Genomic DNA, 26,087 nt, shown 5'->3' on the forward strand with positions numbered 1-26,087 from the left:
GGCGTGTTGGGAAAAGGGGGACTGAGGACACTAATATAAAGGGGGCTGTGACGTGAATGCCCTGAGTCATAAAAGAAGAATGAGATTCGGACCTCTTCAGAAAGAAAATGTTACCAACCGGACCTCTTGAATTTTAATTCAGTACCCCTGCTTATACCATAGCATTAATAATTACATTCTTCATATATAAAACTAGCAACTATTTAAGGTAAACCAATATATTCAATTTAGCGACTACACCTTAATGGCTCATATGTACAGTTATCTCATACCAATTATCTACTACACTGCTAACTTACAACAAACTCATCCGTGGACTCAACCTATTTGCACAAACAGATTAGAGCAGGGATCCTCAAACTACGGCCCTCCAGCTGTTCCAGAACTACACACCCCATGAGGCATTGTAAAACTCTAACATTCACAAACATGACTGGGCATGATGGGAATTGTAGTTCCTGAACATCTGGAGGGCCATAGTTTGAAGACCCCCAGATTAGAGTCTAGCCATCGAGACCAAATGTTCCAGAATTTTTTGGGCATTTCCTGTGTTTATATGTCAATTCCTCCCTTCGCAATTTAAAATGAATCGCATCAGACCATTGACCAATTTTTGGTCAATTGTTGGTGGGGAGTTTGATATCCATTTCTGCAATATGAGTTTACAGGCTATATACATATGCATTTCAGATGGAAGGAAACCTTCCGATATAATCCTGAGCAAAGCTAATTTTGGATCTGAATAAGCATGTGTGGAGCATAGAGTGTTTAAGGTATCGAATATATTTACTCCCAATATCAATGCAGTTTAGGGCAAGCCACATTGTGTATAAGTGTGCCCGTTTCACTAGTACATCTTGGACAGTTTGGTGTAGCTGCTTTACCCCAAGTATGTAGTTTTTGAGGAGTATAGTGAGACCTGTGAATAATAAATAACTGGCTCAAACATTGTGAGGAGGATAGGGAGACTCTGGTCAAATTCACCAGAGCTTGCTCCCATTCCTCATCACTAATGGTCTCCAGATCCCTACGCCACCGCTCAAAACTACCACCCTGTGTACTGGCACTAGTTCAGAGTTCTATTAATACTTTGGAAAACAAAGACATTCAGACAATTTGTACTTCTAACCTTGTGACAACAGTTTAGGGAAGGAATTGTTTATGTTCTAATATTATTGTGCATAAAGCCATCTTCATATGGACATGGTTTGGCCAGTTTGGGGTGGAGGAACTGTGAACTGACCCAAACGTTACTAAATACATTTGGGATGAATTAGAAAACTGATTGTGAGACAGATCTTCTCAACCAACACCAATATCTGACCTCACAAATGTTCTTTTAGCTGAATGAACACAAATTCCCACAGACACATTCCAAAATCTTGTGGAAAGCCTTCTCAGAAGGGTGGAGGCTGTTATTGCTGCAAAGGTGCAAAATTCCATATTATAGTCTATGGTTTTAGAATAAGAGGTCCAACAAGCTGTGTCGGTCATGTTTGATCTATAAAAATACTTGTATAATGAATCCTAGTAAGAAAAAAATAGGAATATTTATCTTAAGGGATATTACAATGGTTTTGGTCACATTTATATAATTTTTTTATACTGTTTTTAAAGCATGCTGAACTTTCTAATAAGAAAGCCAAGCACTGCCTGCACCCTTTTGGAAGCCTTTCTAGACTGACTGAATGAGACATTCCTGTCTCTAATGGGAAAGGTAGGTATCTATAATTCTCTGTAATTAATGTTTTACTAACTGAAAGTGGTGATTAATAATTAAAGCATTCATAAATAGTATTTCATATTTACGGAAGAAATATTAAAGGGTATATTTTGGTACTGAACACAATAAATAAGACTTAGAAAAATATATCCAAGCTCAACCGCTATATTTTATATCCAGGTGCTGGAGTCCGGTGCTGTGGCTGGGACAGTTAACTCCCAAGGTAGTAGATATCGATAAGATTAAAGCTGGCGATTCTGAGTGCTCTTGCAAAGAAAATTCTTTATTGGCTGCATGTATAAACTCATGATACAAAAGATGCTAACGCATTTCGGCTTTTGCATGAGGCTGCAAAGACCGAAACCCGTTAACATCTTTTGTATCAAGAGCACTCTGAGTCACTGGCTTTAATCTTATAGACATATAGAAACTTCCTGATTCCTTCCGGAATTGTCATTGTATACTTGAACACTGTTTTTATGGTCCTGTTACTTATATACGGTTTTACATTTGACCTTTTCTCTCTATTGTAAACCAAAAAATCGAAATCAAAAACACTGAAACTTCCCTTTGATGTGTCTTTTCATGTACGACCCATAATCGCCTAAAGGTTAATGTTTATCTTTTTGTTTTCTCACTGTTTATCTTACCATATTAAGGTGAAAAAGATCTTTTTAATTGTCAAACTCTCCATGGAGGAAGTTGAGGCTTACAGCAGGCATTTTAACAAGTTCTGCTCCATGGTGGAAACGGCAGAGAAGGTGAAAGGCAAAATATCCAGTGGTCAAGCTGAGCTGTCACCTGAGGAATACCGAAACATTCTGTCCATGTTTAGAGGTTTCATCATGGACTGTGAACAGATGAATATAGAGCGGAGAGTTGGTGCTGTTAAAGTGAAGAGCTCAGAGTTCCAGGCAGCCTGTCTGCAGCATTTGCAATCAGTTGTTGATATTATTCATGCCTCGCTGCCCACTATCGCCTACGCTAAGAACATCCAGCTTCTGGAGGTAAGTGCTGTTCACTCAATATGAGTTTCAAGTGGTTTTGTAGCTAAGCTACTGAGTTTAGCAGCAGATCTATCTGTAAGATGCTGAGAGTGAAGCTAAGTGCTATAAGTTCCGTGCTCATCATGGATGGGAGTTGCATCACATTGGCTTGCCCATTGTTGAAGAAATAAGTTGTTGGAGTAGCAGAGAAGATGGCAGCAGCTGCAAGTGATGGTCCAACAGGAATGTCACACTTGTCATTTTTCGAGGAGGGTAAACTCGGAAGTAAGTCTGCCAAAACGAACAAGTAACCTGTGCATACTTGCATATTATGGCAAGAGCTCCTGTGAACCACCCCAGCACCATTGCACATGCCAGTTCCACCAATAGCTTACACATTTAACTTTCTTTTACTCACCCTCCACTCTGCTCAGCCACCAGGAGCAAGGAAGAAAAAAAGCCCTGCGTAAGATTGCAATTTGGAGTTACACTGAGGACTCAGAAAATTGAGTACTGTCCGTGATACTTTTTTTATTTGCACTAACATACAATTTTTCAGGACAAGCTTTCGGGTATGTCCCCTTCTTCAAGGTCCAAGCAGGACTCACTCACTCGCTAGGTGCCTGAGCATCCAGTCATTAATCATCATCACTGTCATGTGAGAGGAAAGGGTAGCTTAAGCACAGTCTCCCTCCAGCTGAACTAAGTGGCGGGGGAGTTAAGGGATCATAAGTATGTACTGCTGGTAAGGCCAACATTAAAGAGAACCTGTTGCTTTCCCGTGCCTAGACAAACCATACATAAGCTTGTTTCCTTTTTTGTTTCACATTATTCTAGTATGAGTTTTGTGTTATAATTTTAATCAATGAAGCAAACCACCCTTCCAGCATAACAATGAAAATGTTTTGAATGATAAAACCTTTTGGGAAAAGTACCAATGCTGTTCATTAGATTTGCTCAAGTTGCTGTTTAGGGGAATTTCACAAGTGGTTAATTTCATATGTCACTGGTTGAGAGCTGAATGTGCCTGATTCTCATAACAAAATAATGGAGTAACAGATGTGTTAATTTAGCTCATTTGTGTTCAAAACGAATATATTACAGAAGAATTTATCACCGGATTCTCGATTCACTGGGCTATGAATAATGCATGCAGTACACAATCGGATCTTGTCTTTGAAAATTAATAATTTCCCTTTGAAAAATTAATAATATTCTATACAATCATATTTACTTAAAAATGAGAGCTGGGGTGGTTTTGACTTTTGCTTGGTGATGACTGAAGAGGACTCTGTTTTTTTGTCAATAACCAAATTGGACACTGCCTTCTGGGTGTGAATACATCTACAGATTTGTTTAACCACTTCAATACAGAGCACTTTTCCCCCTCCCTGCCCAAGCCAATTTTCAGCTTTCAGTGCTGTTGCTTTTTAAATGACAATTGCGCAGTCATGCTACACTGTACCAAAACAACGTTTTTTTAAATTTTGTTCCCACAAATAGAGCTTTCTTTTGGTGGTATTTGATCACCTCTGGGGTTTTTATTTTTTGCTAAACATAAAAGAATTTTGAAAAAAAAAAGTTTTTCTTTGTTTCTGTTATAAAATGTTGTAAATATGTACGTTTTCCCCATCACTGATGGGCATTGATGAGGCTGCAATGATGGGCACTGATGACGTGGCACTGATGACGTGGCAGTAATGTGGTGGCACTGATGATGGGCACTAATATGCAGCACTGATGGGGACTGATATGCAGCACTGATGAGCATTAATAGGCAGCACTGATGGGCACTCATAGGTGGCACTGATGGGCACTGAAAGGTGACACTGATGGGTACTGATAGGTGGCACTGATAGGTGGCACTGATAGGCAACACTGATGAGGCACTGAAAGGCATTACTTATGGGCACTGATTGGCATCTATAATGGGCACTGATTGGGTGGGCACACCTCTTGGGCACGGGTGGGCATCCTCTGGGGGGGCTGCACTGTTAATCAATCAGCGCAGACCCCCCTCCCAGGGAGCAGGCAATCGGCTCTCCTCTACTCGCATCAGTGAGAGTGGAGAAAAAGTCGATAAACGGCTCTTCCTGTTTACACTGTGATCAGCTGTGATTGGACACAGCTGATCACATAGTAAAGAGCCTACGTCAGAGGCTCTTTACCTAGATTGGAGATGCAGTATGTCAGACTGATATACCACACCAACGATCGCTGCGCTGCACGCTCCCGCGGCTTATCCTGCTGGATGTCATATGACGCCCAGTCAGGATAGTGAAACCACATTCTGGCCGTCATTCTGCTATATGGCGAGCGGGAAGTGGTTAATAAAGCAGTAAATGATGTACAAGGGTTCATCAAAAGGTTTCCGCACTTTTTTTTAACTCTATTAAATATAAAAAGGTCTCCTTTAGACACAGCTGATCATGAATCATGGTAAAAAGCCAATCACAGATCGCATGTAAACAGACTTGCCGGTTATCAGCAGTCCTTTCCTCCTACGGTGTGTGTGTGAGGAAAGGAGAGCCGTTAACCAGCAAAACTGTCAGTACATTGTTTACACTGATAATAAGGGCACTGATCACCAGTGCCTTGATTATCAGTGCAGCCCAATCAGTGCCCACCAGTACCATCTATCAGTGCAGCCTATCAGTGCTCATCGATGCCGCCTATCAGTGCTGCCTATCAGTGCTCATCAATGTCACCTATCAGCGCTGCCCATCAGTGCTGCCTATTAGTGCCACCTAAGCAGGACTCTGAGCTGAGAGTGTCTTTCCTACAGCACAGATCCGGCAATGACAGTTCCCCCTCCCTCCTCCCTGGCAAGGAAGGGAGAGAAGAGAGCTCATCTGCTTCTTCTCCTGCCCCTCTCCTCCTGTGTGTGCACCATGGGAAGTGTGAAACCCAGCAGCTGAATGATCAAATTCAGCTGTTTGGATTCACATTTCCCACTGTGCACACAGGAGGAGAGGAGCGGGAGGAGAAGGAGCAGGTCGGCTCTCTCCTCTCCCATCCGTGCGAGGGAAGAGGGAGGGTGAACTGTCAGTGACAGCTCTGGGCTGTATGAGAGAGATGCTCTCAGCTCAGCCCTGCGGCCAGCAACCCCGCTAGGGCCCATGACAGTGGGAAAACACCAGGACCCGGTCACAAGTGCGACTTTTGCAACCCTGGTAATTCCACCACTGGCTGAGCTCACTCACATGACGTTGGCTGATGTCACTCAAGTGGTCCAGCCTTGGGAAATATCCCAACCATATGGTCAGTATCCACCCAGTCTGGACTGGAACCTGGCTCAGGCTCTCAGCGATCCTCTGAGACCCTGAGCCAGCCCCTCCTGCCCCCTCCCCACAGCCCAGCACTCCAGTGGGCACTGGAGGGGAGAGCATAGAGCCACTGACTGACAGTCATGGCTTTCTTTTTAGAGTGGAGGGGGAGAACTGAGCGACTAGCAGTGTTTGCTTGTTCAGTTCTCACTGCAGGGCCGACAGTGACAGATGCAGCATCGGATCAAAGCTGCATCCACCTAGGTAAGTATAAATGATAACTGAGACAGGGACACTGACGATATAGCATTGTGAATGGTCGGAGCCCGTGTTATGTGATATAAGGGAAGCATTCATCTGAGTTGAGCATGTTATTCTTAGTGCCAGGCAGGCACTTGAAATATGTGAGTGGAAACTATAATTGCTTTTATTAAATGCTTGTGTGAACTATATTACGCTATGAGAAGCATTTTTCCTTCTTTCCCCTCACTCCTTACATACTCCATGGCAAGATGCATCTGTGATTGAGATAATGCAGTGGAGCAGTGATTGGAGCTCATTGAAAAGATCCACAATCTCAAACAGCAAATCTATATTGGTGAAGGAGTTTTTCTTTGAACACTGGGTGTTTAATTGGCTTGAAGATCCATTATATACAAAGAACATTGCAAAATTCTTTTAGTATTGATGCACTTTTAATGGTATTAGGTGGTTCAGCTTTCTAATTTTGAGACTTATTTATGATATTTGGTGTCACATTTTTATGCATGTTTGCACATATACACGTTGCACTTTAACACATATGAATGCAGCACACCCGATTGGATCCTAGAGCTCCACTATGCAGGGAAATAACATTCTATGCTTATAAAGTTTCCTGATATTTAAATCAGTCTATGATGATGGACACAATATGGATTGAAGATACCTTATCAAGACTAATGCCCCGTACACACGATTGGGCTTTCCGACAACAAATTTTGGATGTGAGCTTGTTGGCGGAAAGTCTGACCGTGTGTATGCTCCATCAAACATTTGTTGTCGTACTTTGCGCCAACAAATGTTGGCTAGCAGGTTCTCAAATTTTCCACCAACAAATTTTTGTTGTCAAACTTTCCAATCGTGTGTACACAAGTCTGTTGCACAAAAGTCCATGCATGCTTGGAATCAATGCTCACCAAACACAACATTAGAAGAAGGAGCCCAAAGGGTGACGCATGACTATTGAACTTTCTTTTTATAGGCTTGCCGTAAGTCTTGTATGTCACTATGTTTGTAATTGTTGGCCAACATTTGTGTGACCGTTTGTATGCAAGACAAGTTGGAGCCAACAACCTTCGAACAAAATTCCATGGTTTTATTGTCGGAAAGTCCAATCGTTTGTACAGGGCATAAGACACAAATTAGTAATTGGTTACTGATCCTCATACACTCTTAGTTGCAGGCAACATTATGTGATCTGCAGCAGCTGTTTATATACACAGATGCAATCTACACTCTACACTCTACTATACACTCTATGTACATTAATGGCTGCCAAAAAGGGATCCAGAAAAACAGAGTTAAGTAAACATATAAGTGAAAAAGGAAGAAATGGTGATTTAATTTAGACAGTGGATAAGGAACTGCAAATATGCTACCAATAGAAAATGTATAAAAGGTAGACTTGGTCCCCAAGCTGACATGTTATATTTATTTTTTCTACAATATTGTGAATATATCTGTACTCTCTTCCAGGTCATACATAAGTCATTGCAAAAGCTAAACCTGGTACTGACCAACGTGGAAGAGTTTGTGGAGCACCTGACGTTCCTGGGTCAGATCTCTTCGGACCTTCCTGCCTTCGAGAAACAATATAATACAATCATCCAGCTGTACTCCGTTGCTAAAGACTATGGTATTAACATCCCTTCAGAGGAAATGGCGATGTATCAGAGCCTAACTCCCTACTTCCAGCAGCTGAAATCTATGGTTCTCTACTGCGAAGCTAAGAAAGATGAGGACATTGTAAAGTTCAGCGGGGATTTGGACAAGTATATTTCTAACTTGCACTTTGAGTTAATGGATTTTAAGATCAAAGTAAGTTTATCGCCTGCACTGGTTTTGTACATGTACAGTAATGCTCAGTGTGGTACAAGCATTCCATGGAAGGGTTTTCTAAAGGCAGAGGCTGCTATAAAGTAGATTATAGCACAGAAAGGAAAGTTGAACATATCATCTTTAGCAAGTGTTTGTTCTACTTTAACACGTACTGTGTATTTCCCTAAAAACTAAAAATCTAATTTGTAGCAGTATAACCTCGTCCAATCAGGAAAATGTTTTCATTATATTCAAATTTTAATACCCCCTACAGATGGAGACTTAATAAAGTTTTTTTTTACCAATCGAGAAATTAAGATAAAAATTACAAATCATCTTTAAACATTTTTTTAAACAAAAATAGCACAGCTGACTCTAATCCTGGATGGGTCTTACGGCTTCACAAAGCTGATATTAGAAGTGGTTTTACATAACTAAGATCTAAAGAGGAATATTTTAGACAAAAAATCTAGGATTTTGAAGGGTTGTATGCAGTCAATGTAGGGAGCATTTAGAGGGGATGCAGTGTGACAGGCAGGTAGAGAGTCTGCTGGCTAAATGGTGAGGGGGGGACTGGGAGTTGTGGCTTGTGCTAGGTGAAAGAAAATAGTTTTATGCTGAGAATCATTGGAAGTACTGGTAGTTTTTTACCTTTATATGAACCAAAATAAAAAATATCTGATTTAAAAAACAAACATGACATGGATGTGCTAGGGGACCCCAGTTGGAGGATGGAGGGGGATGGGGGGTTGGTAGAGCCCTAGAAAGATTGCAAGGAGTAAAAGTGTGTGTGCGTGTGTGGGGGGGGGGGGGGGTATGTTGCCATCCACAGCAGCCCCCTGTCCAGCTTGCATCACCCCAGCAGCATGCCAAAGTCATCCTGTACCTCCAATACAACTGTGCATGCCCAATGCTCCCCTTTGGATCAAAGTAACCAACAGTCCTCTTTCTGTCATCAGCCTGCACCTGCTTATTCTCAATGATCCCTGCCTTCTCTCATTTCCCAATTGCATTAGTTCTACACCCACCTACAGTTAGGAGCCACTATATTACTTCCCTTACTCATCAGCTGTATGTTGTATGTTACCATGCTTCACATGCGAAAGCCCCCCTTGTCTCCCACCACCTTTACCCCTTTTTACTGAAACTGAGTTCTCCATGTTACCCTACACACCTGCTCTCCCCTCACCCTTATTCTTTTCACACTTACAATACTGCTCTCCCCTTACTCAGCTCCTCTGTTACCATTTTACCCCCAATTAACAGCCCCCCATCCACATCTGGGTGTCCCCACACACCTGACATTGCACTCATCTGCCGTTCAGCTCCACCCCCTACTCCACCACTATTATCCAAGTTGCCTCACCTTATGCTGACACCTTTTACCCAAACTGTTTTCCCCGTGTGACCCTACAGTTCTGCAGTCTCCCCCTTTACTTCCTACAGCCCTAATACTGCTACCCCCCTCACCTAGCTTCTCCGTGTTAGCTTCCTGCAACTCCCAGCACCCTAACACCCCAGTCCTCTCCTGACCTTTAGCTCCTTTGCCTATGAATCTGGGTGCCTGCAAAACCAGACACAGGACTCTCATGTTATCCAGCTCCACCTTCTACTACCCATCCCTGTTTATTATTCAAGTTGCCTCACTTCCTATAGCCCCATGCCTGCCATCAACTTCAGGACAAAGCTCCCCCACTTCCATTGCACCCACCTTTCCTCTCCCAGCATCCTCTTTTTCCGATACTGCTTTCTTTCTCAGCCATCTCCCCATACTGTCCTTCTCGGCCACCCTAAATGTAGTGGCATGCTACATTTCTGGTGGTAGCTCAGTGTGCAAAATGCCAGTTGCATGAATTTCAGGCCAGGTGTGCAAACATGAGCTTATCATATGAATCCAGAGTACAGTATTAGTTTAGTAAAAAAAGATGTTGACCACAGCAGTTATTTTGACTGAATTGGATTTAGCAATAGGGGTTCTGGAGGGGTAGGTGCAGTGAATTTAGGTGGCATTGGCAAGGATGCATCATGACAGGTGGCTGGTGGGGTGGTGAGGGGTGCTGGAGAACAGGTAATTGTGGATCACTGGTCCTTGATGAGGGAAATGATAGAAGGGTGTTGTATATAGAGAATGCACCAGTGGTGCAGAGTGGCATTGGTCTGTTGATACCTCCCACTATCTCTTCCTCCCCCAAGCCATTACCTCCTACTGCACTTTGTCTGCACCACCCAAAGCCCCATCTCTCTTGTCAGCTCCCAGACAATGCTCACCCACATCCTCTGCACCCACCTCCCCTCAACACCCTCCTGTTCTGATACTGTATTCCTTCTATCTTGATGCCTGTACACATTTGACACTGCACTCACCTGCCATCCAACTCCACCCCTCACAACCCCTGTCTTTAAGCCTTTAAGAAAGTTTCCTCAGCTCTGATAGCACCATGTCTGTCATAATTTCCCACAACCCCATGTATGTCTTCATCTCCAAGAGGTATAGTTACATAGTTAATCTGGTTGAAAAAATACATTAGCCTATCCAGTTCAACCAACATGCAAAAAAACAAAAAAAAAAAACACGCACACAAATAGAAAACCATCACCAACACTATCCTATACCCACAGTTCATCAAGAGGAAGGCAAAAAAAACCCCAGTGAAGCATGATCCAATTTGCTCCAGCAGGGGGAAAAAATCCTTCCTGATCTCCCAAGAGGCAATGGGATATTCTCTGGATTAAAATTACTTATAAATATTAGTATCCAGTTATATTATGTGCATTTAGGAAAGAATCCATCAATCCAAGCCTTTTTTTAAATAATCTACTGAGCTCGTCAGAACCAGCTCTTGAGGGAGATGGAAGCATAATCGATGAACAAGCCAGTTGCAGGCCTACTGGAGTTGATAGAAATCACCAGTATAATATTACATATATAAATCAGGGCCCTGCTGATTTCAAATATTTTCTTATAGTTTTTTTTGGCAGCAATAAATTCTACATTTTTGTTTGTTTTAGAAGTGTGCCTAAAGGCAAAACCTTTTTTCCCATTTTGGATAGAGTAAGGGAGGCAGTGTTGCCAACCTACCAAATTAAAATTTACTGACATGACACCAAAATTTACTGACACACACGTCTTTACTGGCATTTCCAAGAGTTACAAAATTACAGTTTTACGTGCAAATTTCAGTATTTAGGCAACAAACCAGTACAATATGCAATTAGCAATGTGCAAAATACATATTTCTTATTTTATTTTCCATATAGTAAGTATCTTAGGGACAGGACTCAGGAGGGCGAGAAATTAGAATGGGTGGCACACACACATGAAATTGACCCTCACAGTGAAACTGACAGCAGTATGTGGGAGCACAGATGATGACGACACCTCACCGACACGACGCGTCCCCTCCTGAGTCTTCCTCCACTCCTGGTTGTCCCTTCAGTCCAATCAGCACTGACGGCTTGCCTTGCTCCCGTCCAACAGATCCACACATGAGGCTCCAACTGGTCCGCTCATCACCATGACATCACACAACACCTTCAGGCACCACCTCCACCAGACCTTCCCCCGCCGGCGCTGCCTAAACACATAGTAGCAGGCACTTTTATGGTCGCAAACATTTTTAACTGGCAACCTTTTCCTGTCACTGGCATTTACTGGCAGGAGAAAAGTGCCTATTTTTTTACTGGCTGCCAGTAAAAATAGTGATGGTTGGCAACACCGAAGGGAGGGTTACAACCCCCATCAGTTTTTTTAAATCTGTGTTCCATTGGGGAGATTTCCCTTCACTTCCTGTCCCATAGCCAAAACAGGAAGTGAGAGAAAGTTCCTCCAAAGTGAGGGAATCCTTGTGCTTCACCAGAGCTGGTGCCCACTTTAGAAGGTTTCCCCTGATTGTAACAGTAAACAGAACAAATAGAGAGGTTGAATCTCCCTAATAGGTGCACAGACAGCAATAAAAACTGTTCTAATACCTCTCCACTCTATCCAAAACTAAAAAAAAAGCTTTGCTTTTAGTTACACTTTAATTATTGGCTACCAAAATAATATTATTAACAAAATTACAAATGGATGTTATTCTCATTAATTAGTAAGTAACTACAGCTGTATATACAGTGTCTTGAAAAAGTATTCATAGCCCTTGAAATTTTTCACATTTTCTCATGTTACAAGCAAAAATGTAAATGTATTTTATTTGGGATTTTATGTGATAGACCAACACAAAGTGGCACATAATTGTGAAGTGGAAGGAAAATTATAAATGGTTTTCAATTTTTTTTTACAAATAAATATGTGAAAAGTGTGGCGTGTATTTGTATTCGCCCATCTGAGTGAATACTTTGTAGAACCGCCTTTCGCTGCAATTACAACTGCAAGTCTTTTTTGGGTATGTCTCTACCAGCTTTGCACATTTATAGAGGGACATTTTTTGCACATTCTTCTTTTCAAAATAGTTCAAGCTCTGTCGGATTGGATGGAGAGCGTCTGCGAACAGCAATTTTCAAGTCTTGCCACAGATTCTCAATTGGATTTAGGTCTGGACTTTGACTGGGCCATTCTAACACATGAATATGCTTTGATCATTCTAAACCATTCCATTGTAGCTTTGTATGTATGTTTAGGGTTGTTGTTCTTCTGAAAGGTGAACCTCCGCCCCAGTTTCAAGTCTTTTGCAGGTTCTAACAGGTTTTCTTCTAAGATTGCCCTTTATTTGCCTCCATCCATCTTCCCATCAACTCTGACCAACTTCCCTGTCCCTGCTGAAGAAAAGCACAACATGATGCTGCCACCACCATTTTTCACGGTGGGGATGGTGTGTTCAGGGTGATGTGCAGTGTTAGTTTTTTGCCAAACATAGCGCTTTGCTTTTAGGCCAAAAAGTTCAATTTTGGTCTCATCTGAGTAGAGCACCTTCTTCTGCATGGTTTGCTGTGTCCCACACAAGGCTTCTCACAAACTGCAAACAGGAATTCTTATGGCTTTCTTTCAACATTGGCTCTCTTCTTGCCACTCTTCCATAAAGACCAGATTTTTGGAGTGCACGACTAATAGTTGTCCATTGGACAGATTCTCCCACCTGAGCTGTGGATTTCTGCAGCTTCTCCAGAGTTACCATGGGCCTCTTGGCTGCTTCTCTGATTAATGCTCTCCTTGCCTGGCCTGTCAGTTTAGGTCGACGGCCATGTATTTTGTAGGTTTGCAGTTGTGCCATACTCTTTCCATTTTCAGATGATGGATCGAACAGTGCTTCTCCACAACGTTATCCCTGACCTGTCTGGTTTGTTCCTTGGCCTTCATGCTGCTGTTTGTTAACTAAGGTTCTCTAACAAACCTCGGAGGGCTTCTCAGAACAGCTGTATTTATACTGAGAAAAAAATTACATACAGGTGGACTCTAATTACTAATTAGGTTTATCATTTTCCTTCCAATTATGTGCCACGTTGTGTTGGTCTATCACATAAAATCCCAATAAAATACATTTACGTTTTTGATTGTAACATGACAAAATGTGGGAAATTCCAAAGGGTATAAATACTTTTTCAAGGCACTGTATGCTAACACAGAAGTTTGTACACATGGTTGTAACTGACAATGATACCCCCACTATTGTTGTGGATTTAACATCAGTTTATATTTGTAGGTAAGGAACCCAATACTTCTAGAAGTTGACACTTTCCCTCCGGAAGCCAAAGAAGTAATCGTCAACTTGTTGGAGGAGTTTGAGGTTATCGCCAACAAGGCCCAATGTTACTCTTCATACCAGGAGCGGTTTGGCAGTTCAATCACTCAGATGAAGGCAAAGTTATTGGATGTGTTACTATCACAGAAGAGCTCTGGAGATGCCATCACCACCCAGATGGTCAATGGCGAGCTTTCTGAGGTTGAGTCTGATTTGAGTTTGAGGAAGCTCCTTTGGGAAGCCAAAGAAGAATGGGCAAGACTGTCAGCAGAGTGGAGACTCACCTCCTTCGAAAGCCTCAATGTGGACATAATACAGCGAGATGTCAATCGTTTCAGCCACACGTTGTTTATGCTTGAAAAAGGTAGTTTGTCATTGTTTGCAAGTTTTAAATACTCAGCACTGCTTATTTGTCTAGCATAACAGTCAAAGCTGACAAAATTCCAATGCCACACTACCAAAATGAAATAAATCACAGAGGGGTTTGAAGGAGGCTTTCCCTGCTAACAAAGGTAATAGGAGCCATCTTGTGCTGTCTGCCGTTAAAAGGACACTGACCCTTTGACCAAACAGGCAATGACAATATCTCTGCAAATGGCCCCCTGACCCCCTTATTCTCAGATTATTGGTACTTCCGCACAGCTCCTCCACAGTCAACAAGAATTAATACCAAACAGTTTTTGGAATGGGGAATTTGTGATCTTCTCCCGTGTGATGGTGCCATGGCCTAGCAATTGGCTCAAAATACTGTCACTTGACTAAGGCAGTATTGTATTTGCCAACACAACCAAAAGGGACATTCAAGAGTCCAAATGAGTTATCAAGAGGTTGGGGGATGCCCATTCCAGAGACACTTTCAATTTGCCCTGGAGGGACAAGGTGACATGTCTTATAGTGAATTTAAATATATTGCAAATAAAGGTGCACTGAATAAGAAGACACTGGAGTTGATTTACTAAAGGCAAATAGGTTGTTGATTTTTTTTTTTTTTAACTGTATATAGTGGTGTGGTGCTACATCACTGTGTATATTTTTGTATTATCTTATATCCATTTTGTGTTATGAAGACAGCTGTAACATTTGTCCTCATAGGGGGGAGTAATCATTTATTTATTAGGCTGTTAACTTTGCAAGGGAAGTTGCAGTTTGCAAGGGAATTTTCCCCACAGCTTAATGAATGAGGTGAAGCTCTGCTGATGTCCATTATGCAAACATGTGCAAGCAAAATTTCTTTGTTTTTCCCTTGCATGTGAAGTGTATTCTTTGCAAAGTGAAACTTCACCACATTCACCAAGCTCTGAGACAAATTCCCTTGAAAATTGCAATTTTCCTTGCAAAGTGATCGGCCTATTTGCCCTTAGTATGCCCTTTGTATATTTTTCTCTCTTTTGCAGCCTCCTGTGTCCTACCTCCCCTTAGTCTATGCAGAATCTGTATTTTAAAATGACATAGGGGGTCTAAGGATGGAACCATTTAACAAGGTTTCACCACTCCTGGAAATATCAAATGTTGAAGATAAGGGCAGGCAGAGATTGCAGCACTCAAACAGTGGGAAGGTAGGAGAAACAGACTGCCAGAGGGGTGAGTATGCAATGTCTTCTTTTGCAGGGCACCTTTACTTGCATTATTTATTCCCTGACAGGGTATCTTTGAGCAGGACTTTTAAAAGTTTAAAATGTTGACTTTAGGTCTCCATTTACACTTGTACTACTCCAAAGTTGCACGACTTTGGAGTGCAACTTTGACACAACTTTGATGCAACTTTAACATAACTTTGGATGGGTACGACTTGGATGTGACTTGTTGTCCCTATGCAAAGACAGACCCATTGTTGCACCACTGTTGTATGTAAAACTTCCATGTAAACATACATGTTTACATGTATGTTTACATACATACATACATGTAAAACCTTATTTAATGACATTTAGTTGGCTAAAGTCCCCGTGTATATTAAACAAATGTAATTTTTTTAATAAAATGCTTGTTTTTACCCTTTTTGAAATTTTTTGTTGTATCTCAGTCCTGCTGAACTCCTGCAAATATTTCCTGTATTTACAATCCAGCAATAACTGTATTGCTTTCTTAGGGCAGGTTTCCTGATGGTGACAACAATGGATCATGTCTAACCAGTGTTTGTCACCATGACCACTTTTAAGCCTAATACACACCACTAGTTAGTACAGCAGTCGGAGCTCCTGTACTAACAATCCAATGTTGATACAACAATCTCCCATGCTGTTCTATTGTGTTCTGACAGGGTGATGGCCCCCTTGCCCAAATACTCCAGTCAGTGCTCTCAGCTATTGGTTGGTTTTCCAGCATACTGGTCCAACAGAAGCCAGCTGAACAGCCGGTTTCAGTCGGACTGGCTGCCATACACACGGCCCGAATGTCTTAGGCCGCGTACACACGGGCGGACTGTTCGCCCAACCTTGTCCGCTGAACAGTGTTTGGGCGGACAGTCCGCTCGTGTGTGGGCTTTCAGCGGACAGTTTCAGCGGACAGTTGGACGGACAAAGTCTTTCGGAAATTCCGAAAAACTGTCCGCTGAAACTGTGTTTGAGCGAACAGTCCGCCCGTGTGTGGGCCTGTCCGCTGTACTTTCGAAATGAGCGGACTGTTCCCGCTCGGAAAGTCCGCCCACTTCGAGCGCGTGTACAGGTAGGCGGGGCCTGCGAAGGAGACGTCGCGGGCTCCGCCGCCTGGAATGGGCTTAAAGGGGAACCCCAACGCCGAAAAAAATCGGCGTGGGGGTTCCCCCAAAGTCCACACCAGACCCTTGTCCGAGCACGCTACCCGGCCGGCCAGGAAAGGGGGGCGAGCGAGCGCGCCCCCCCTCCTGAGCCGTACCAGGCCGCGTGCCCTCAACATGGGGGGGTGCCTTGGGGAAGGGGGGGCCGCGCGGCCCCCCCACCCCAAAGCACCTTGTCCCCATGTTGATGAGGACAAGGGCCTCTTCCCGACAACCCTGGCCGTTGGTTGTCGGGGTCTGCGGGCGGGGGGCTTATCGGAATCCGGGAGCCCCCTTTAAGAAGGGTGCCCCCGGATACCGGCCCCCCACCCTATGTGAATGAGTATGGGGTACAATGTACCCCTACCCATTCATCTGTGAAATAAAGTACAAAAAAAAACACAACACAGGGAAAAAATATTTTATTGCACAGCTCCGGGGGTCTTCCGTCTTCGGGGGTCTTCTCGCCGGACTCCTCCGCTATCTGTGTGTAGCTCTTTTACTAGCGGAGGAGTCCGGCTTTCTTCCTCCCCGCCGCCGGCCTCTTCTCCCGACTTCGGGGGTCTTGTCCCCCTCTTCGGTTCTTCTGCCGGGCCACCGCGCCTTCTTGTAGCTCTTTTACAGGCGGTGGCCCGGTCTTCTGTCGCCGCTGCCTTCCGTTCTTCTGTCGCCGCCTTCGGTTCTTCTGCCGGGCCACCGCGCCTTCTTGTAGCTCTTTTACAGGCGGTGGCCCGGTCTTCTGTCGCCGCTGTCGTTGCCGCCGCCGCCGCCTTCCGTTCTTGTTCTTCTTCTTCTTCTTCTTCTTCTCCTGGAGATGTTGACTCGACGAGCTCTCCGGCCGGAATGCTAGAGCCGCGCTGTGCGGTCACTTATATAGTGACAATGGGGCGGTGTCACATGGTATATGTCACATGGGTTGGTCACATGGGTTGATGTCACATGGGGACTATGACATCGTAAGGGGGCGGGGTCACCATGTGACCAACCCATGTGACATATACCATGTGACACCGCCCCATTGTCACTATATAAGTGGCAGCGGAGCGTGTCCCTGGCATTCCGGCCGGAGAGCTCGTCGAGTCAACATCTCCAGGAGAAGAAGAAGAAGAACAAGAAGAAGAACAAGAACGGAAGGCGGCGGCGGCGACGACAGCGGCGACAGAAGACCGGGCCACCGCCTGTAAAAGAGCTACAAGAAGGCGCGGTGGCCCGGCAGAAGAACCGAAGAGGGGGACAAGACCCCCGAAGTCGGGAGAAGAGGCCGGCGGCGGGGAGGAAGAAAGCCGGACTCCTCCGCTAGTAAAAGAGCTACACACAGATAGCGGAGGAGTCCGGCGAGAAGACCCCCGAAGACGGAAGACCCCCGGAGCTGTGCAATAAAATATTTTTTCCCTGTGTTGTGTTTTTTTTTGTACTTTATTTCACAGGTGAATGGGTAGGGGTACATTGTACCCCATACTCATTCACATAGGGTGGGGGGCCGGTATCCGGGGGCCCCCTTCTTAAAGGGGGCTCCCGGATTCCGATAAGCCCCCCGCCCGCAGACCCCGACAACCAACGGCCAGGGTTGTCGGGAAGAGGCCCTTGTCCTCATCAACATGGGGACAAGGTGCTTTGGGGTGGGGGGGCCGCGCGGCCCCCCCTTCCCCAAGGCACCCCCCCATGTTGAGGGCACGCGGCCTGGTACGGCTCAGGAGGGGGGGCGCGCTCGCTCGCCCCCCTTTCCTGGCCGGCCGGGTAGCGTGCTCGGACAAGGGTCTGGTGTGGACTTTGGGGGAACCCCCACGCCGATTTTTTTCGGCGTTGGGGTTCCCCTTTAAGCCCATTCCAGGCGGCGGAGCCCGCGACGTCTCCTTCGCGGGCCCCGCCTACCTGTACACGCGCTCGAAATGGGCGGATTTGCCTCCTCCTTACGTGGGCGAGTCCGTTCATTTCAAAAGTTGAGCGAACTGTTTGCCCAACCTTATTCGTCAAACAGTCCGCTCGTGTGTGGGCAAGTCCGCTCATGCAAATTTTGAGCGGACTGTTTGCCGAAACTGTTTGACGAACAAGGTTGGGCAAACAGTCCGCGCGTGTGTACGCGGCCTTATAGTTTTTATTGAACCAGCCGATTTCACACAAAATTTGGCCCCTTTGTACTAGGTTTAATCTCCATCAGGGGTGTTTGTGACAGGCTGACAATTAGCAGACAGGGACAGAGCATTGACATCTTATAAGAAGAAGCACCTATACAAAGACTTTCATGGCTGGGTTACTAGGCATTATTTTATTGAAAACTGCAGCTATAAAAATGGATGAATTTTGAAATTATATTAACATGTTCAAGCTTTCAAGAGATTTTATGCTGTACTCAAAATCCCAAAATAAAAGTTTTGAACAGGAAAGCTTATAATAGATTTCACTGCATGGGTTTACATTCACTTATCGTAACAACTCTTGTATGTTTTTACCATGAAAAGTAAGATATGTTGGAGCCAAATTCCTTCTAAAACCAGCTGAAAACAATCTTTGACCCCTTTTTAGGATTGCCGCCCAATGATGTTGTGACCAGTCTGAAGCAATCCATCTTGGACTTTAAACAAAGTTTACCCATTGTGGTGGCACTAAGGAATCCGTGTCTCCAAACTCGACATTGGGATGCCATACATTTCACTATTGGTCGCATGATTACGAGAGACAAGAATTTCACCTTGGGAAATCTTCTGGAATTTAGAGTAAGTGTAATCTAACTAAATTATTTTAGCAAAAAGTGTTCCAACTCTGAGATTTTTAGAAAATACAAATGTGGAATTATGTACCTGGACAGCAATGCCCCTTGAGATGAGACAATCTTTCCCTGAGGAAATAAATGATATTAATAATAAAAATGTAGATGTTCTCATTATCTCGCTGTTTATACAGTTTTCCACAGAATTATTTCTCTAATTGCTCATTTCCTGCTTGGTGGATAAACTGTCTATATACGGTATCCATTAACATGCATCAAAATGAGAGATTTCCGTTTTGTAAATGCCAGTTAGCATAATCTTGACAATCATTACATAAGAAAACATGCAAAAATATTTGAGCAAAAAAAAAAGTTGACGGCAGTTTAGATTTCAATTATATATATATATATATATATATATATATATATATATATATATATATATATATATATATATATATATATATATATATATATATATATATATATATATATATATATTTTGCAAACTAGATCTGGATTCAAAAGCTGTGCTGCCTTGGGCCATAAAACCTAAATTGGTGTCTGTGACCTGCAGATGAATTATTTAATTCAAGCTATGCTATACAAACACCGTGGTTTTCCACTCAACAGGACTAAGGATTTCATATTATACTTATACTTGATATACTATATTGTCAAAAGTATTGCGATGCCTGCACACGCACATGAACTTTAATGGCATCCCAGTCTTAGTCCGTAGGGTTCAATATTGAGTTGGCCCACCCTTTGCAGCTATAACAGCTTCAACTCTTCTGGGAAGGCTGTCCACAAGGTTTAGAAGTGTGTCTATGGGAATGTTTGACCATTCTTCCAGAAGCGCATTTGTGAGGTCAGGCACTGATGTTGGATGAGAAGGCTTGGCTCGCAGTCTCCGCTCTAATACATCCCAAAGGTGTTCTACCGGTTGAGGACAGGATGCTGTGCAGATCAGCCAAGTTCCTACACTCCAATCGGTGTCTGTTTGCCCAATCGGCGAACACCGGAATTGGCGGGTTGTGCGTTGGGATGTTCACCCGCTAAGCGCCCCACAATGCACACTGCGCGCTGCACTGTGCATTCTAAGCCCTGATTGGGCAAAGCTTTGCTCAATCAGGGCACAGTGAATAGCTGGTTGTTAGGGAGCGGCTCAGGAAGCAGACCACTTTGTCCCTAACAAACGGATAATCAGCTGTCAACAGGCTTCCCCGCAATGGAAAAATGTGAAATAAAATGGCGTGGGGGTCCCCCCCGAAACCATACCAGGCCACATAGCCTCAACATGGGAAGGGGGGATGCTTTGGAGCAGGAGGACCTCTGCCACACCTCACCCCAAAGCATCTTGTCCCCATGGCTATGGGGACAAGGACATCTTCTTGACAACCCTGGGCAGTGATTGTGGGGAGCTGCAGGCAGGGAGCTGTAGTAAAGTAAGTCATTATTTTATGACTTAAGAGGGGATTGTAGTAGAGCATATGATCAATTGCAGCTCCATTTTGTAATCTCCCCTCCATTTTAAAAGCTTTATTTTTAATATTTGTGGCTGATTATGTACTCTATATATAATTGTCGCTCTATCCCTTGAGGAAGATTATCAAAACATGTTGGATTTATCCAGGTGAATACGTCTACTTCATGGCAAGATCTGTCTGTATTTTAACCACATGTGAACAAAAGAGTGTTTATTTGATCCATTTGTAAATGAGGGTACTAATACCAAATGTCAGCCACATACCTTCTTTGTGAAAGTATTTTATATATATATATATTGTTTTGCTAAGTAAACCTTTTCTTGGAATTCTTATACATTGTTGTAAATTTCTGTATATGTTGTGCCCTCAAATTCCCATTTGCCCACCTTTTTTACTCCTTGTTGCATTTTTCAGTGATAATAGCGTGCAGAAGTTTTGAAAAGTCCTGTATACTGGTTTTATGAATTTTAAAGTGGTATTAAACCCAAAACCAAAAATTTAATATACTGCATCTTACCAATCATTGGATGTGGTGGCTGTCTCAGTTATCTTATTTTAGGATTTTATTCTCTCTGTTTCTACCCTGTGATCTAGCCAGTTACACCCCTCCTGTATTACACAGGTGCCTGCCACTCTAGATGGGGGCAGATTTGGACATCAGCATTGTCAGTCTTGGGTGAAGGAAAGGTTTAGAAGTAATAACAGATTTAAATACACTAACAAATTAAAGCCAAACTTCAGCTAATACTTTATAACCAGTTACAGCAATTTTTTTCTTCTTTTAGGATAAAGGTCTTACATAAATTAAAGCTGGTCATTTTAAGTGACCGTGTCCCTGCCAGTGTTAAATGTTCTGTCTCATCCCTGTAATCGGAAAAAACCTTCTTGTTGAAAAACAGACTTACTGACTGGATCACCAGATGAAAATAGAAGAAAGAAAGCCTAAAAAAAGGAAACTAAACGCAGTCATCTAATCTAATGCCCCACACACACGGTCGGAAATCCCGACTGAAAAAGTCAGATCGGATTATGTTGTTGGAAAATCCGATCGTGTGTGTGCTCTATCTGACTTTTTCTGTCTGAATTTCAGATGAAAAATGTTTGAGGGCTGGATCTAAAATTTTGCGACAACAAAATCCGATCTGACTTTTTCTGATCGTGTGTCGAGAATTTCGACGCACAAAGTGCCATGCATGCTCAGAAAAAATTTGGAGACGAAAGCTATTGGCTACTGGCCTCTACGTAGTCCCATCGTACGTTTTGTACGTCACCTCGTTACGAACGATCGGATTATCCGACAACTTTGTGCGACCGTGTATATGCAAGACAAGTTGTGGCCAAAATCTGTTGGAAAAAATCAGACAGATTTTGTGGTCGGAATGTTCGACTGCGTATATGGGGAATTATAATTGGTAAGCTACAATATAATACATGTTTTCTTTTGGGTTTAACACTGATTTAAATGAGAAGTATGGCCAAAGCTTTTTTGCACTTTGTTCTGCACTCCTGTGATCCGTTTTAAGCAGATAGTGGGCTAAAGTCTGCTGTACAGGCTCTGGAAAGATCCCAACTTTACACTCAGGTTCCACCCACGCCTAGACCAGCAGCTGGCTCAGCCTCTTACCATGCTGCTGAGAGCCTAGTCAGCCACTCCTGCCCTCTCCACAGCTCAGAGCTCCAGTGAGCAGGGGCAGAGCAGAGAGCCGGTGACTGTCAGTCTTTGCAGACTGAATACAGAGAACTGAGCACTGAGCAGTGGTCTTCGATCGCTCAGTGTAGGGTGTACAGCCAGTGTCTTGTCTAATAACGTCCTCCATCGGATAGTGTCTGCTGTGTACTGCGCATGCGCAGTACACAGCAACACAGATTCCGAAAATTCCCGAGGATGAACGGCGCCTGCGCCGTGAGTCCAGGTTCTATCCCCACTATCCAAGTGGACATAGAGTAGGAATAAAAAAGAGCCGAGCGCAGCGAGGCCGAGCCCGAAGCGTGGCGAGCGAAGCTCGCCCGCGAGGGGCCCTTTAATACTCACAACCCTATGTCCGCTTGGATGGTGGGGCTACTACCTCCACTCACGGCGCAGGCGCCGTTCAGCTTCGGAAATTTTCCGAAGCTTCATCTGCTCCGTACTGCGCATGCGCAGTACGGGGCGGACGCTATATGATGGCCGGACACTATACGGCAGAACACCGGCTAAGGACAGACAGCTGGGATCACTGCTGCAGCCATCTAGGTGAGTATGATCGTTAATTTTTTTTTATATTCCTGGTGAGTATGATTGTTTATTTTTTTCTATTCCCAAACATATCTTTTAAGAAACTTTTTTATGATTATATTTCCTGATTTAGTTCTGTTTTTTTTTTTTTTTTATCTAGATATTTCAGCATAAAGATAAAATAATTGACATTTCCACAACAGCAACAAATGAAGCCACCCTGGAGGGGATGCTGAATAAAATTATCACGCTCTGGAATAAAACTGAATTCAAGCTAGTGGTGCACCAGTCTGAACTGTCCGAAATCCTGATTATTGCCTCTGCAGAGGATATTATGACTCAATTAGAGGAAAGTCAGGTTGTTCTCACCACTGTGAAGGGCTCTCGTTACTGTGGACCAATCAAGGTAACCTTTCCTGTTGACATTTGGATGATAAGCCCAAAAATGTATTTATATTATTTTTCCTTGTTAAAAAAAACAGATGTTGAGGGTGCTGAGGGAAATTGATAGACTGCCACTGCTGAACTTCTGAAAATGCAGCTTCTCTGGCTTTAGAGATATTATTGTTTACCAACAAAGCCATGTCATACCTCATCGCAATCACTTGCCTTTTTTTTTACCAACAAAACCATCAATAAACATGGTAGCTAACAATATGATCCATGGCTTCATTAATAAATAAACTTTCACCATCGCTCTCATTGTCACGTAGTTTTGTTGGAAAACAAAGTCACGTGATCACTGTGATTGTGTTGACATTGCAATTATATTACTTTGTTTGTAGACTTAGCACTAGGGTTATTATTTGGCTTAGGGTTATGACTACCATTGGGGTTTGCTCTAAGGCTAGGGTTGGCACAATAATAGGTCCAGGGGACATACTAACCTTTGAGAGTCAATTAAAGCTCTCTGCACCCTTTAAAACCACTTCCTCATTGGCTCTAATACATTTCGCCTAATGGAGATAAAACCGATTTTGTTGAGATTTTGTGTGCATGTGTAGGTTGACAGTGAAGATCTCTGGATTGATGGTGTATGTAAGTATTTCTCCAGGTGTCCAAGTGGCTGCAGAGAAACAGGTGGTATCATGCCTTAGAAGACAACTTGAACAAAAGGTACGGTTGTCCTTTGAAAAATTTTATCTTAACCACTTCAATACTGGGCACTTACACACCTTCCTGCCCAGACCAATTTTGAGCTTTCAACGCTGTCGCACTTTGAATGACAATTGCGCGGTCATGCTACATTGTACCCAAATTAAATTTTATCATTTTGTTCCCACAAATAGAGATTTCTTTTGGTGGTATTTGATTGCCTCTGGGAATTTTATTTTTTGCTAAACAAATAAAAAAAGACAGAAAATCTTGAAAAAAAAACATGTTTTTTTTGTTTCAGTTACAAAACTTTGTAAATAAGTAAGTTTTCTCCTTCACTGATGGGCACTGACGGGGCTGCAGTGACGGGCAATGATAAGGCGGCACTGATGGGCACCAATGAGGTGGCACCAATGAAGTGGCACTGATAGGTGGCACTGATATGCGACACAGATAGACACTGATAGGTGGCACAAATAGGCACTGATAGGTGGCACGGATTGTCATGGATAGGTGGCACGGATTGGAATGGATGGGCGGCATGGATAGGTGGCACAAATGGGCATGGATTGGCGGCATGGATGGGCATGGATAGGCGGCATGGATTGGCATGGATAGGCGGCACGGATGGGCGGCATGGATGGGCATGGATAGGCGGCACGGATGGGCACTGATAGGCGGCAAGGATGGGCACTGATAGGCGGCATTGTAATTTAAAGTATTGTAGGGATGGATCCCAATCAGTGCCAAACAATAATGCATGCCAATCAGTGATGCCCATTGTGGGCACTGATTGGCATCCATTATGGGCACTGGCTGGCATCCCTGGTGGTGTAGGGGGGCATACCTGGTTCTGGACATTCCCTGGGGGTCTGGTGGCGTCCCTGGTGGTCCAGTGTGGGCATCCTCGGGGGGGCTGTGCTGATAATCGATCAGCACAGACCCCCCTGTCAGAGGAGCAGCCGACCAGCTCTCCTCTACTCGCGTCTGGCAGACGCGAGTGAGGAAAAGCCGATCACGGGCTCTTCATATTTACACTGTGATCAGCCGTGATTGGACACGGCTGATCACGTGGTAAAGAGTCTCCATCTGAGACTCTTTACCGAGATCGTAGTTGCGGGGTGTCAGACTGACACCCCGCAACAACAATCGCCGCGATGCGCGCCCTCGGGGGCGCGCAGTGGCTTAATATCCTGATCACGTCATATGATGTCCGGTCAGGATATTAAAACTACTATGCCGCCGTGCTTTTGTTATAGGGCGGGCGGCAAGTGGTTAAAATGGAGGGGTCCTCACATCCTAACATGAATCTTTCTGTTGCATGCACTGCTTGATGGACTGAAGTCTAAGCACTCATAACAATAGTTCTCTTAGGCCCCTTTCACACTGGGGCGGTTTTCAGGCGCTACAGCGCTAAAAATAGCGCCTGAAAAAAACGGGCCCTTTCACTCCAGTGTGAAAGCCTGAAGGCTTTCACACTGGAGCAGTGCTCTAGCAGGATGGTAAAAAAAAGTCCTGCTAGCCGCATCTTTGGAGCGGTGAAGGACAGGTGTATTCACCGCTCCTGCCCATTGAAATCAATGGGACAGTGCGGCTATACCGCCGGCAAAGTGCCGCTTTGGGGCCGGTTTTAACCCTTTTTCGGCCGCTAGCGGGGGTTAAAACCACCCCGCTGGCACCCGCAGACCGCCGGTAAAACGCCGCTAAAAATAGCGGCGCTTTATCGCCGATGGCCGCACTGCCCCAGTGTGAAAGGGGCCTCAGAGAATCACTGTATTACTGTATATAATAATTTTGTAATTAATTACAAAACTACTAATGAAATTTGTGTTACTTCACAGAGGATTTCCCGTGAGATAAATTTGCACAGGTTGGACTGGCAATTTATTATGGTATTTCTGTCAGAGCACACATATGTAGTGTGTGGGTATCTGAGTGTGGATTGTGTTTGATGCCCCAATGTACCAGAGAGAAAGCATCAGTGAGATTCAGAAACTTAGGTGCAGAATTTGTGCTTCCAGTTGCTGGTGAACAAATTACCTGATATCGGTTTATGGACTTTAATTTTAATAGCTTTTAGTGGAGATTTATATATATTTGTCTAGTTTTGGCTTGTA

At 43.8% G+C, this 26,087-nt stretch overlaps 1 protein-coding gene across 1 annotated transcript in view; it reads left to right on the top strand.

Moving 5' to 3' along the window:
* Nucleotides 1-26,087, top strand: part of DNAH14 (dynein axonemal heavy chain 14) — a 418,175-nt gene that overhangs the window by 127,625 nt on the left and 264,463 nt on the right. Inside the window, exons 17-21 of the mRNA XM_077485830.1 lie at nt 2,383-2,730; nt 7,713-8,054; nt 13,691-14,093; nt 18,987-19,177; nt 23,036-23,281. Of these exons, the coding sequence (XP_077341956.1) occupies nt 2,383-2,730; nt 7,713-8,054; nt 13,691-14,093; nt 18,987-19,177; nt 23,036-23,281 (1,530 nt within the window). The remainder of the gene's footprint in view (nt 1-2,382; nt 2,731-7,712; nt 8,055-13,690; nt 14,094-18,986; nt 19,178-23,035; nt 23,282-26,087) is intronic.

This window comes from Lithobates pipiens, unplaced genomic scaffold (genome assembly GCF_037356315.1).
Source record: "Lithobates pipiens isolate NorthernLeopardFrog02 unplaced genomic scaffold, aLitPip1_a1.2 Scaffold_18, whole genome shotgun sequence".
Lineage (NCBI taxonomy): Eukaryota > Metazoa > Chordata > Amphibia > Anura > Ranidae > Lithobates > Lithobates pipiens.